Here is a 15,436-nt window from a genome sequence, read left to right on the forward strand (position 1 = left end):
ATCACAAGTCAATTGTAATTCAGTACTGACTCATGTAGACATATCTAAAAGTAGAAATTGGTCTCACTTATTAAAAAGGTCATTTTTTTATATTCTGCAAATTGCCTAGTGTGTACCCAGTATTGTACAAGCAATCTTAAAATTTAGTTAATTAGATTAGACAAAATTCAGAGTAACCCTCCAAGCTCATAAGCAATGTTATTTAAAATATGCTAGTTTTTAAAGGGTGGAAATGACTAATTACCAAGAGAAGTACAGTGAAGTAAAATGGTGACTTCAAAGCAATAAATTGCTTTGGGTTTTACTTTCTGACTGATACTGTAATAAACCTGTCATGAAGCACTACCAAAGCGTTGACTTATTTGTACTATTAATATTAGAAGAAATAAAATTGAGGATTTACTAGTGTTATAGAAGTTGGTATATATTTCATTAGACAATCCAAATAACAGCTGTAATTGAAGTTATAATTACATCTAGAAGTTCTGTATTCTAAAATGTCTTAGTTGGAAACGATTTATGTTTTAAAATGCTTCTTAAAGTATGAATTGAGCTATTTGTATTCTGCAAATGTTAGTTGTTATATAAAAATAAGCAGATAACTACTAGAATGAGATTTTCGGAAGTGCTGAGCATTGATCTAATTTGGTCCGAAATAAACTGAAAAATGAGGGCTTAGGCCTATCCTTTCTTTATATTTCTAAGATGATATTCTTATATGACTCCTCAGCAAAGTTAAGGACGAATTCTACTTAAAACTCCAAACTGCAAGACTGAGAAAGATGATTATAGCCCATTTATAGGCAGATGTGGAAGCTGCAATCTGCTAGGAAGGTCTGATAAAAGCAAAAAAACTTCAAAGAAAACATGAGAAACGGTATTTAGATGCATCTGTGAACAGAAAAGCAGAAATATAGATGGGAAATTATAACACAAAATGCCACTGAGAGCAATAGAGATGTTTCAAGAAATAAAGTAAGTCATGGAAATGCATTACATATTCATGCCTTGTTAATAAAATGCCTTAATTCTAATCAACCATGCAATTATTTCAAACAGATATTTACAGCTTAACAGATATGCATTTGGAATGCAAAGCTTTCTTAGTCAGAAAGTGACTTGCTCTAGCTAGTTATCGGTACACTTAAATTATTCTTTTTTTAACGATCCAAGTTGCCCTTATCTTTTTTTAAGGTATGGGATGCTGTGGACACAGGTGGTTGTTTGAGGACGTTTTCCTGTCATTCCTGTGCTGTCCGAGCTGCCCAGTGGTCATCTTGTGGAAGAAGGATCCTCAGTGGCGGCTTTGATTCCATGCTGCACCTAACAGATGTGGAGACAGGTAAAGGCCACATACTGGTACATTTTAGCAGTATTTGTCACCTTTGAGTGCAGATAGATTTGGATCTTGTGAGCTTTGTTTGAAAACATGCATAAAATCTATAGATCTCGGTTAGAATTCTTGAGATGTCCTTCATTAAAAAGTTTCTCACAATTAAGGGTAGTTTAAGATTCTTAAAAAGACCAGAATGTCTCTAACCTCGTGACCACACGCAATTTCTGTTGTCGGATACTGCATAAGTAGGCAGAATGACACCTGAGTAGTTTTTATGCTGTTGCAGTTATTCATTAAAGAGTTTGCAGAGCCCCTTAACATTGACTTCTGTATGTAACTAGAGAGCACAGAAGCACAAATTCCAATGTGAAATTTGAGATTGAATCTGCATTATGAATTTGATTGGGAATTTAAACGTTGTGAACTCAACAATCAATATTCAACTAATGCTCTGCCTCCTTGCGTTTCCTTCACAAGCCAAATGGATTCTGTGAGCATTACTTCTTTATCTATGTTATCAGCATTCATACAGTGGTGTTCTTTGGGACCATTTGTAACAGCACATCTGTGTGGGTATAAATGTGGGATTAGGCCTCAAATGGTTTATTGAAGAGATGCAATTTTTTATTTTTCCTTCTTAATTTGTTTTTAAATATTTACCTCTGCAAACATGCAATGTTTTTTGTATAACACTGCAAAAGACATCCAGACAAAAATGACAAGAAGCTTTTGTTTAAGAGGGTTTTATCTTATATAAAATTAAGAAGGAATTTGTATGGAAGTATCCAGAGAATTGAATAAACTGGGAATACTGAGAAAATGGTTGAGGAAATGTGTGAATATTGTTCACATCAAGGCAAGGTTCTTTTCCATGCTATAGGAATTTATTTTTTTCGCTGTTTCTCACACAAAGAAGTTTTTAAATTCAGTGATGGCTGGAAGGGAGATACTGTAAAACATGTGACACAGTTATACAATATTGGTGTTTTCAGAATATTCATGGTTTTAACAGTAAGAAGAATGTTATGTATCTGATGTAGTAGTGTTACATGAAGTAATATACCAAGCCATTTATACTACAAGACTTTTTATCTTATTTTCAGCCTTAATTGTAGCAGTCTTCTTGTTTCTAGACTCACATATAACTGAAATTTACTAATCTACGTGGATTTAACTTTTAACAGAGGTGCTTATAAATCTAGAACAGAATGGCTTCTGTCACTGAGGGGATTTATAGTGACAGAACACATTTTATGTGCCTGAGCCATTTGAAAGGACAGCCAGGGCAAAGTCTTGTTTCCTAAAGTTATTGAAAAAATTCCAAAGGACATAATTGTAATGATCTATTTTAATTTTGAAAATTGCTCATGTAACTGTCCAGGAATGGAATGGTAGTTGTTTATTTTATTAGAAAGAAGGTATTTCTAGTGTTTTTAGGTGATGGAAACAATAGCAATAGTTAGCATAATTTTTAGCATGAGTTTCAAAACAGCTGAGCTTATAGCTGGCTCTTTCCTTACTGACCTCTGAGCTATTCCTTGCTGCATGAGTAAATTCTGTGTTCAAAGGCATAGTGAGTTATCAGAATCATTTAAAATAGAGGGTGTTCATTATTGCCTTATTTCATGAATACAGGGTTTCTTCTGTCAAATGCATTTCTACTGTTGATATTTCGAACTGGCTTTCATTGATATTCACCTGACTTGGAAACTGAGAGTAAGGGATAGGAATTTTATTCAGATTTCATACACATCCAGGCCATTTCCTTCTCTGTTGTAAAGTTACTCCTTTTCATAATTTCAGTTAATTCTTTCCAAAGAAACCGGGCAAGCAGTTTGCCTTTGGAATTCAAATCAATTTGATATAAAAAGACTCATTTCCATTTGAAAAACTCTAAGACTGCTATAAGATTTTGATTTACATTAATTCACTGAATCATTCATTCCTCCTTGCTGTTCATTTGTACTGAAATGATTTCTTCTTTCATTAACTTCAGATACATGGTAGAACTGTTTCTTCACAGAGGACTTTTATATGCTTTTTTGGACATCATTGTTAATTACTTTCCATAGCTAGACTGAACTAACTAGCAATGGTCTTAAATGCAGTAAATGCGTACTGATGGGATTTTATAAATAATGCTGTCTTTAAGGTTCTGTGCCCATTTCTTGTGCATATTGTTCTGTCTCAACATTTTAGTCAACTTTGAATTTTAATCTTTCTTATTTTAATTTTCAGTACATTTTTTTTCCCAATATTACATACGTGTTGTAAAAACTGCTACATCTTTTTCATCAAAAGAAACCTCACAGACTATAGAGAATGGCTTTTAAAGGTGTGGGGATTTATTTATTTATTTATTTATTTGAAGGAAGCATTTTGAGTTATTTTTCTCTGCCTTATTAACTGAAAATTATGGCCTAACATTTTGTTTGTTCTGGGTCTAATGACAACCCGTTAGAAGGTTTTTCAACGGGAAGTACCATCATAGAGAAAACAGTGACTGGCTCTTCTTTGAAAGGATGGGAGATGAAGAACAAACATAGGCATATTGCGAACTTTGTCTCAAATCAAGGTCATCAAACACTAAAACAGGCATTCTAGAGAGGCCATGAGGTCTCCATACTTCAGAACTGCATAACCTACCACAACTAGATCTGATCTTGAGTAAGGGATTAGACTAGATATCCACTGAAAGTCTAACTTGCTAGGTTCATAGAATCATAGGATTTTTTGAGCTAGAGGGGATCCTTAGAGGTCATCTATCCCGGCTCCCCTGCAATGAATGCCCACAGCTCAGAGCCCCTTCCAGCCTGAGCTTGAATGTCTCCAAGGATGGGGCATCCACAACCTCTCTGGGCAACCTGTTCCATAGCGTACTGTGCTATGATTCAGGGTCAGTGCTTCTATGGGGAAGAACGGGGAACAAAGAGAATTCAAGTAATGAGGTACAAAGTGTTAACTTGCCCTGGTTTAGTGAATTTGAAAATAGACGTTTTTCGAATCTTCTAAAGGCATTTTTAATAGATTATTTTTTATTATCATAAATGGTCATTCACTATCCTAACACCTGTTATGACTCTCTACACCTTTGGTTTTCATGGAAACAGTTTCTATTCTGCAGAGTATAGGTCTGATCTGAAGTATGCATAAAATATTTCAGGAATTCAGTTATTCATGGGAGCAGTTCTGTGGCAACAATTAGCATGGGGAAAGTTCAGAGCTGCAGTATGATGTTCATAAATATTAGTAAATCCAAAAAATGAGTTGCTTGTGAAGAATAATGATTGATATTTTTAATTGTTCTATTTCACTTGTGTTTTTTCATTATAAAAATAAACTTTCTGAAAGGTTTCAGAAATGCGAGATTGGTACTGCAGCATATGAACCAACAGGTCTCCTTGGTTGTGTACGTTTTGCAGTGCATCTATATTCCTGTTCTACTAGTGACAATTCTGATAGTGTTTTATTTCTTCACCGAATAGCAATTAATATTCTCAGAGAGCACTGAACATTTTATTCTAACAAAATTTATTTTATAAACAATTCAAGGTCAGACACATTTGACGTTTACCTTGTTACATCCAAATGAAGTGCAAATTCTCTACCAATTTTAGAAGGGGAGTTATATTTTTAAAAGTTATTTATATCTATTTTATTCTTGGAATATTTTATTCATAAGTGGATTTTTCGTTAGTCACAAATGAAACAGTGCAAACACTAATAGCATAGGCAGAACAGTGGCTGGATTAATATTATCTGCGTATTATAGATACTTTTCATTCTTTAATATTATGAGAGAGGGAATGTTCCAAGAAACTTTGGCACTTTTCCCAAGTTGCCAAAAGCTACAATTGTATTTCTCTTCATGTACTGAGCTTGATTTCAAATGTAACATGCTCAGAGTTCCAGTGGGGGAATTTAAATTATTTTGAAATATTTCACATTTCCATAGGCAGGGCACAGAAATGTAGTCATAGGTTTGAAAAGAAATTTTTTATTTATGTGGTGAGATAGGATGGTCACTTGCATCTGTTTTATTTTTTGCTGTTTTTAAATTTATTTTATTTTAAATTATGTTGAGAGTTTGTTAATGGGATATTTTGTACCTTCATGAGGATGGTCCACATTTACTTTTCTGTTTTCTTTTCTATTCAAGTTTGTTAGCCCTATAGTTATAACAAGATTATTGCTAATGTAATTCCGTTTGCTCAGATAGAAAATTTAGTGTTCATAAATAAACATCAAGTTCTGTGACTTTCTCCTCCTGTTCCTACCTTTTTTCTTCTACTACTGTGTATATGGTATTAGGCATGAATAGCATGATAGTACTAGCATGAATATTTTATGTGACATCTCACAAAAAATAACATTTAATAGATTATTTTATTTTAGCCTTTTGAATGTGCACGGACATTTTTGAGAGGTCACAACAGTCCACCCAAAAATCCAGCAGTTTTGAGTAATATGTTGAACATGCATTAGTGGTCATCCTCCAGCGAGGAGGTAGCACTTCATTAGTCTTTATATTCAGAAGTGTGAATTCCTTTTAAGAAGGGGGAGAGGTTATTTTTGAAATTTTTCCAAGGACGAAAGGTAAAAGATTTAATAGCTGAAGTACTAAAAATTTATGACTACGTAAGGGAAAAACAAATAGGAAATACATGTAATTGTTGTAACTTTACTCCTTCGAGAAATAACTAAACAATTTGTAAGCACAGCAAGATAAGAGGGACAACTAACAGCCAACATCAATTTGTTAAGAACGAATCATGTCTGATCAATCTAATTTTCTTCTCACTGTTGTACATGAGAGAGAGGTTGTCACTGTAATGAGATTTTTTTTTTTTTTTTTTTTTTTTTTTTTTTAAAGTGTTGTCTCATGTCTTTTTGTAAACACAATAGGGAAATCTAATCTACTTTGCAAAATTACTCTCATGTCCTTGCCACTTTTCTTTACTGATTAGTGTATGGAAGTGAATGTTTTGGATTTTGCAGGTAGGAGTGTGAACCTTAGGACCACTCAACACAGTTACAGAAGCAGCCTGTGCTCGATAACCGTTCTGATGTTCTGTGAAAAATTCACAATGTTAAATAGCCTTTAAAATATCTGATTTCATAGTTGAGCAGTTTCACAGTAGGTTGCAGCATAAAATGAGCAGAAACATATGTTCAGGATCTCTTTAAGGATATTTTCACACTGTGTATGTTGCTGGTGAGCCTTTAATGAATGAAGAATTGAATTAAAGTACTGTACAAAACACAATGCAAAGATGTAGTAGGTATTGTTACTAAAAATGCGAAAATTAAAGATTGAGGGAACTGTTTGCTTTGGAATAACAGTCTTCACTGAGGAAAATGATCATGTGTCTTCCCTAGCCAAATCAAGTTTCAGAAAATAGGATTTTCTGTACTTGATGAGTTTTGGTCTGGCCTTTGATACACTATCTGTAGGAACTAACATGCAGTAAATACATACACAATAAAGATATATACAAGCTTGCTGATTTACAACCATTGTACTCTATTGCAGATAAGAGATTCTTCTGCTCAAAGAACATCTTTTGCAGTATATAAAATAAGGCCCCGGAAGTTGAGTGTGTTTAATTTTAACAGACAGAAGTCTTGCGGAGGTAAAACTAGATCTCAGTAAATTCAGTTGAGCAGTTAATGTTCTTCAGGGTTCAAGATGACAAGACCACTGGGTCTTTAAATATGAGGGCTGCTGCAAAAGTATTGCTTATTCTGTTGGCTCACAACATCAGAGATGGTTGTTGGCTGTATGGTAGTAGAGGCTGAACCTTCCTGCCAATATTCAGTTACATTGCAACATTGTGTTGCAAACAAAGATGTGTCACTAAGTTCCTCCATGTGGAAACAATTGTACCCATTGACATTACTGAATGTTTAATGGAGACCAAACAGTGGATGTGAGCACAATGTGGTGGTGGGGGGTTTGTTCAGCATAATGACAGTGACAGACCTCCACTGATGCAGATTTTTATGAGCGCACCATGAAGGCTGTTGTTCATGGCTGGTGAAAATGCACAGCTAATGGTGGTGACTATGTTGAGAAATAGTGTTTTGTAGCTGAGAACTACCCTATCAAATTGTGTTCTTGTGCTCTTTGTATCTGTTGTAGTTTCCACGGAAAGAAAAAGGAGGCACTACTTTCAGAGCGACTTGCATATATATGCAATACTGTTTGAATGGTATGCTTGATCAGACTGCTTGATCTCATGTTGTAATTCTTGTTTGAAAAGGGTAGTACAAGTAGGCTATACTTTTTCAAATTTCTGATTACAGTACCATATAAACATGGTTTAAACTCCTTTGTTAAATTTACACAAACATAATTCCTTGGAAGCAAAGTGCTTTTAAACCAACTAGAGAGCCTCTGTGTGCAAATTCAGTAATTTTTTTCAAGTAATTTGCAGGACTGAGTAAGATGCACAGTTATGCAGCTTTTTGCTAGCCTTCAAATGATGCCTGTTAGTGGCACAGATTAGAGTAACGTTTTGTTGCTCCTATTACAGATGATTTTAATAACTTCTCCTTTTCCATGGAGTCTTTTTTCTCTTACCTCGTTGTTAGGATGCTACAAGCTCCCAGAAAGATGATCAATGTTGCACACGTTTTGAAGAGAAGGCCTCTGTTGTCTTTGTGACCTTCTTTTTCTTTTGGGGGAAGGAATATTGAGGATTGAGTTAAGTGTTCCCCTCAGTAGTGATAGAGAGAACCTTTAGATCTTGCATGGATGATCAGAGATCACACAGATTGAACCGTTAAAAAAGGAGAAAAAAAAAAAAAAAGCAAACTATGTTCATGTGCAACATTAGAGGAGCAGCAAACTCCTCTCCTTAAAATCCCTGCAGTCTATTTTCCTTGCCAGTGCCAGCTCAAAGAGTATGCATGTGATGAAGTACAATCTATCTCTTCTTTTCTTTACAATGAATAAGTAAATAATTTGACAAGCCTTATTCTCTTGACTGTGTAAGCTTATTTGAGCAGATGGTGAAAGTGGAACTGATGATGAAATCAAATTAATTGGCTCTAAACCATAAAGTAAGCATGAAAAAAGCTAAATTTTCAGTGTTGTTGACCTAACCGGAAATATTTACACTCATCACTAATGTTTTTAGCTCAAAGTACTTTCAGTTGTTTAAGACTCTTAAGGCGTCTCTCACTTGATGAAAATCTGGATTAATGAATATTTTGAGAAGCTTTGTAATAGTATAAGCTTTCCTTCCTAATACTTCCTTATCCAGTGGCTTCTTCACTGTAACTTTATAATCACAGAATTATAAAATTGTTTTAGTTGGAAGAGATTCTTGTGGTGCAACTCCCCTGCCATGAACAGGGACACCTACACCTGATCAGGTGCTCAAAGCCCTGTCCAGCAAATGTCTCAGGGGTCAGGTCATCTACCACCTCTCTGGGCAAGCTGTTGCAGTGCCTCCCCCTGCCCCCTCCCCCTCATTGTAAAGAACTTAACTCTTATATCCCTTATATCCAACCTAAATCTCTCCTGTTTTAGTCTGAAACCATTTCTCCTTGTTCTGTCACAATAGACTCTGCTAAAGAGTCTGCCCCTTTCTTTCTCATAGCCCTCCCTTTAGATACTGAAGGGCTGCTCCATCTGATATGTGGAAGATAACACACAGTTGAAATTGTGAAATGAAGTATTTATCTATGCTGCTAGTCCAAAAATAATAGTTCAGTGAATGTACATTAATGTCATGAATTTGTTAGAACAAAGGCAGTGGACTGTGGAAAAGTCCTATAAATTAACCTTGACAAATTCTGTTGTCTTTGAAAGAGTGTACAATACAATTGATATTAGCCACAGGATCCTGTGAAGATTAGCGTGAACAATTAAATGTTGGGAACAGTGTATCCATGGGAACAGCTATTGCCTTCATAAGATATGCAAATTATTGCCTTCTTTCAAGTTGGAGGCTCAATCCTCCCTTCACAGAAATATAAACCACTCCATAGCTGTAGTACATTTTGGAATGTGGGATTTCTACATGGACAGTACTCTTTTCTTATGGTTATTATTTTCATCCCACTGATAAAAGAAAGACTGTGACTTCTTTTTGGGAAATATTCTTCTATTAGATTTAGGAGGTTTAGCCTTATCAGCTGAATGGGGACTTTGGTGGAGCTCCTCTCCTTCGTTTGCCAACCTTCTGATTCTCTCCTCTCAGTAAAAAGTTCTGTCAGTAAAAAGCAGTTAGTGGTACAGGATTTGTTTAATGTGGGAAGAAATTACTGATTTCAATCTTATGTTTTCAGAAAACCAGAGGAGTCCCAGACACTTGAAATGTTCAAATAGAAACATTCACCTTTAACAACCTAGGTATTTTTGAAACGTGGTTGAAATTAGTTTCTTTTTTTTGATCAAATTCTAATTTTCAGTTCTCACTTTATTTTAGGGAGGCAAATCATCAGCAGTAAAAATGAATTTAGAATCAGCACACTGAAGTTCCACCCTACAGATTCGAATGTTTTCATTTGTGGAGGATTCAGTCCAGAAGTTAAAGCATGGGATATAAGGATTTGTAAGGTAATGGAAAACTTTCTTTTCTTTTCTTTCCTTTTTTTTCTTTTTCTTTTTTTTTTTTTTTTTCCCCCACCATATTGTGGATGTTTCCTGGGTTGAATGTGCAATTATTACTAAGCTGCTCAATATCCTGGTCTTTTGATGAAATCTTATTTTGAAGAATTTTGCATTTGTCATTGACTTTGTTGCTATTCGTTTATATGAACCTCTGTAATGTTTTTGAAGCACAGAGATGAACATGGTACAAAATGAACACAATTATTGTTTCCTTCTATAAATATGGGTAATGTTCAGTTGAACTAAATTAATCTAATAGCTCACTTCAAGTCTCTGCGGCAGTGGAGTTGGAACTTGCTGATCTTTGAGGTCCCTTCCAATCCAAGACAATTCTAACCCAAGATATTCTATATTTCTATTTCTATGATTCTGTGAAGTTAACTTTATTTTCTATTTTTTTATTATTTTTTTTTTTCTTTTAAAAAAGGTAATTGAACAACTAGGAAGCTCTTTAATCTGTAACAGGTGGTTCAAGATAATGTATCTCTTGCATAGTAGCTTGGGGTAGCTTTACATGCACGAAAAGCTACACAGAGGCACAAATAGCTTCTGCCTTTACTTTAACTTGAAGAATGCAGAACACTGCACTCCCATGTGCCATTTGGAGCTCAGGGAAGACCAGAGCTGTACTGTGATACCAAGTGGAAGCTGTATGGGCAGAACAGCTCAAAGAGCAGAAGTGACTGTAAAGTGAATACTTGTTTGTTTTCTTTTGAATTTTTGTGTGGGTAGAGCCTACTCATCATAGTTAGCCATCTGTTTGCTCTTGAAGGTGGCAGAAGGGATCTGAAGAAGACAAGGATTACTTATTCAAACGCTGTCTCTCTAAACAGAATAGTAGGTGAGGGATGTAAGAAGATATATTTCAGAAAGGAGGGCACCATGTGAGAGTTCTGAAGTTGATATGAGCGTCACTGTATCGAGGGAGTACAGTATTCTTGTGTGATCCACGATCTAGATCCTGAGCTGCAATTGTTCCTTTGAATTTCTCACTGATTTTTGAGGAAAAAATTCAATTTGTTCAATGTAATGAGACTTCTTTATTAGTAATTGTGTTGATTCTATACATTAGGCTTTTGTTATGTGAATAAGTTCTTAAAGGAACATCAATAAACACATATCCAGAGTGCCAAGTCTGAGGCTACGCTGCAAATTAAATTACTAGGAGTTACAGAGTTACAGTGTCAGCAGGAAAACCTTCATAAGTGTGAATTTATCCCATGCATCATGCTTGTATGATGCATAGAGAAAGATTTTCTAACACGATGCAATAAATTTTCCTGTAAATAACGTTATAGTTATTCACAAAATCAAATGATGGCATACTTGTGTGCAAAGCCAGAGATGTTCTTCCTTTCTTTTCTGCTGTTTCTCAGTGATGGATTTTACATCTGTATCTTTTTGTCTTTTGTGACTGTCTGAGAATGCCACAATGATGATTTTACTCCGGATTTGAAATCAACTGTGATTAATGAGCATGTTCATGCCAAAAATTGCAATACTTTCAGCTTGCATGTGTCTAAGGTGCCCAGTCTCTACAGAAAGAAAATAATAACTGATGGTGCTCCATAGTAATAAATGCACAATATGGTATGTTGCAAAAAGGTGCCTGTCTGAAAGGGGGCAGCTATGGAGGGATGTGGTGAGAAATCTTTCATGTACGGTAGGTAGGTGACAATTTCAAATACAGATAAGTGGAGAAAGCACTTCACTTTCAGTGAGATAAACAGATTTTATTTTTTTTTTCAGTAAGGATATTCACAGTTCAAAGCGTTACGCTTGAGTAAGATTTTTTTCCTGCAATTCTACTACCAGAGTCTGTGATGTAAAGACCAGAGGATTATGTTAAACTGGTATTGACTCAAGTAGAAGTAAAATGATAGCTACCATTTTAATGCTTGTGCTGAATAAGTTCTAAGTCATCTGTGGATTTTGATGCCCTCCTATTGTCAGTATCTCTGCCAATCCTTTATGCTTTGGTTTTGAGTTTGAAAAGTGTCACAAAGGCAGCTGGCTTGAAGAATGGTGTTCTTCTTGCACCTTGAATCCACTTTATGAAATTTCAGTTTCAATACTTTCTCTTGGTGCTGATGAATAGCATTGCTGGAACAGGGAGTAGGAAAGCAGAGAAAGCGTAGAACGTTGTTTACAGGAGGCATTATTGCAATAAGAAGATGTGTTGAGATGGAGGTTACAGGAGAATAAGAGATGGGGCCAATGTGTGGTTTGTGAGATATGATGCTTTTCATAAAAAACAATAAGCAGACAAAGTAGCAAACTTGCACTGATAAACTGTAGACTTCAGTACTATTTATATCTTCTGTAATTCTGAAAATCAAACTCCCAGTTGCCTGACTTGAGATGATGTGGAATCACCTTCGAGTAGCTTCTGCATGTATATCTGCATTCAGAGCCAGTAATGAATGCTTTGGGTGACATCTATAATTCATTTCCAGAGGACAAACAGTTACTGTAAAAGTAATTTTTTTTCTATAGACTAGCAGAATAATGTATTTTTTTATTTCTCAATGACTAACCATGCATTTGTGTTTATAATGCTGAAGCTCCAGCCTCTGGACCTGCTGTAAAGAACTGCTGAATGTTGAGAAATGCAAACCTTGTTTATTTCTGTAACTGCAGGGCACTGCAGTGCTCAGATTTTGCGTAACTGTTTCGGTAAACTGGTGCTAATGAAGAGGTAAGGGAAATATCCCACTGTTCTACAAGGGAATAATTTACTTTTCAAGAGAACAAACAAGTGAATGAATGTTTATTCCCCCAGGTAAAATAAGAAAGTTTTAAGCTTGGTGAAATTAAAAACAATCAAGAAAATCCTACTAGCTCATTTCTTCTGAACACATTCTGTTCCTGGTAATCTTGGGGAATTTTTAGGTGTTGTTACCTGCTTTATTCATTAGGAAACAAATGTATTCTTGCATAACTTTATCAGGCAGAAATCTATCAGATAAAGCAATACGTTAGGAGTATTAATTTTGAAAAGAAACAGTGTTTAATCACCTTAAAAATGGAAAAAGTGGGTTTAGCCTTGTAACAGATGTTGATCTCTTTTTCTGATGTGTTTGTTAGTTTAAAAGCCATGAAGTTTTGTATGTATTGTGACTGACTAACGCAGCAGCGTCTCCTACTATGAAATATTTCAAAAGGAAGGAGAGAGTTTCTGTTGTCCCTTGTTTCCCATTTAATATAGCTGTAGATCAGTGGTGGATGTGAACTGTTAGGCACCAACATTTGTTTTGGTTCTAAAATGGTGTTTTGATTTGAAAAACTTAGGGTGTGCATATGTACTGAGTGGATGTTTAAGATCAGAATGGAGTGGAGAAGAGGAAAAATGATGAATTGGCTGCTCTTGGCTTCCTCTTGCAGAATGGTACTGTGCGTGCATCATTTCTACAAAATAATGTAATTGTATTTCAAACTCTCGGACATAGAGAGCATGTTTGTTAGGCACCAATCATACCTCTCATCAGTATGTAATGCCTACTTCTCCCTCTTTGTGGAATTTCAATAGATTCTTCACGTATCCCTATTTTGAGTATTGTTACCTTAATTCATAGTGTGCAAACATTTTGCTTTTGTTCTTTTCCTTCTTATGACTTAAGGTCATATTCAAAATTGGATGAAGTGTACTGCCCAGTATGTTGACATTTATCCTGTTCTAATGAATGCTTTTTGCACTTACACAAATAGATGTTTCAAGTGTCTTGGCACTTAGTTTCAGTTCTGATGTAAACATCCTTAGTGTCTTTCAAGTGCTTTCATCCTAGTTTATCAAAATATTTTCTCTGGTACTCTTTCTTTTTTACGTTTCCAATGGCTTTCATTTTCTTTTGTCTCTTCTTTCAAGTGCTTTAACCTGTCATTTGGCTTGGAACAACAGTGTAGGTGACGTAATGATTATTTTAGCTCACATTATCATACTTCAGATAGCCTTTTCAGGCCTTACAGCATATTTTGTCAATGCCATAAGCATCCTAAACCAAAAACTTGAGCCTTATTACTCACTGCACATAGTAAACTCTATTTTGGCACTTGTTGGTAATTCAGTTTCACAAGTCATGCTTTAGAATGCATGCCTGTGTTTTAAAAGGCTATCTTCTTACATATCTTAGATTTAGACATATATGGAAAAATAATCATCATATTTCAGGAAATGAGGGAATTTTTGGTGGAATTTCAAAGAAAAGTCAGAGGGAATGGCTACTAAAAATTTTTATTGCCCATTTATACATGAATGTATGCAGTGAACTAAATAGACTTTCCTATGAATCAGTGGGCCACATCAAAGGTTCCTGGTGATGGGCAGTGACATAAAGTAATTGATAATGGTACATAGATCATGTTGAAAGTAATGTCTCCAATTTATTTCTGTGGAAATTACAACAGATATATAGAGCAAATTCTCTGCTATCAAAAACTATTTTTCAACAGTCACCACCGTTAGCTCTACATTTTTAATAGCGATGAGCAACAACCTGCATGCTGTGCTCATACGCATCTACACCAATGGATGTGAATTGCTGTTGCCACTGCTGAAACACATCACTCACTCACATTCACTGTTTGGTTTCCATAAACATTCAGCAAACATCAATGCATGTCAAAGGGTGCCATTTTTTTCTGCACAAAGCAATTCAGTGACACATCTTTGCTTTGTCAGACTGCCACTCTGCTGCTGTCTGTTGTGCAGCAACAAAATCTAATGGAATATTGGCTGGAAGGTTCAGCTTCTACTGCCATACCTCTGACATCTGGCCTTGTGGGCCAACATAATAAAACAGGAGGCATTGCTTTTGGAGCACCCCCATACATTGCCAAACTAGGAATACTAATCTCATTTTTATTTTGGCTGGCGATGGGCTTTTAACAGGAGTGCAAATTTATGAGGATAAATTGCTAATATTTATTAATATATTGAATGTGTTATAAAAATTGGATTTTTAAGTGCCAGTGAAAATGTATGAAGATAGACTTGGGGAAGTCTTTTAGCTACTAAAACATTGAGAAATGTGCAGTATGCTATTAATCAGAAAGGCAGATATATTAAAAAAAGGAATGCTGAAATACATTTGTTACTACCCCTGTTTTTTGCAAATAGGCAAAATGATTTCAAATGTAGTGTTGGGTATGAGCAAGATAAGGAGTGGAAGAACAATAAGAAAGCTATAATCTTCAGGATAAAGCTAAGCTGAGAAATGAATGAATGGAACAGTTGTTAACTGCTTAGTGAAATGTAAAGTACACGGGCCTCTCAAAATTACAGACAAAAGTGATCAAAGCATGGAAAAAACAAAGGATAAAAGAGGCTGTTGAATAGAAAGTACAGATTTGTTATAGTGGTATTTCTTTATGTTAAACCTAGTTAGTCTTTCTGGAGAAGAGATTGTTCCGGAGGCCGTATATTGCTGTATAATGGATTGATTATATTTATGAAATATTTGGAGAATGTTTATAGTCGT

At 35.3% G+C, this 15,436-nt stretch overlaps 1 protein-coding gene across 5 annotated transcripts in view; it reads left to right on the forward strand.

Moving 5' to 3' along the window:
- WDR25 (WD repeat domain 25) overlaps positions 1–15,436 on the forward strand; it is a 59,267-nt gene that overhangs the window by 33,077 nt on the left and 10,754 nt on the right. For all 5 annotated transcript variants that reach the window (XM_052692851.1, XM_052692852.1, XM_052692850.1 and 2 more), the window contains 2 exons: positions 1,195–1,342; positions 9,775–9,905. In XM_052692851.1, coding sequence (XP_052548811.1) covers positions 1,195–1,342; positions 9,775–9,905 — 279 coding nt within the window. The remainder of the gene's footprint in view (positions 1–1,194; positions 1,343–9,774; positions 9,906–15,436) is intronic.

The sequence above is a fragment of the Tympanuchus pallidicinctus genome, unplaced genomic scaffold (assembly GCF_026119805.1).
Source record: "Tympanuchus pallidicinctus isolate F22 unplaced genomic scaffold, pur_lepc_1.0 scaffold3, whole genome shotgun sequence".
NCBI lineage: Eukaryota > Metazoa > Chordata > Aves > Galliformes > Phasianidae > Tympanuchus > Tympanuchus pallidicinctus.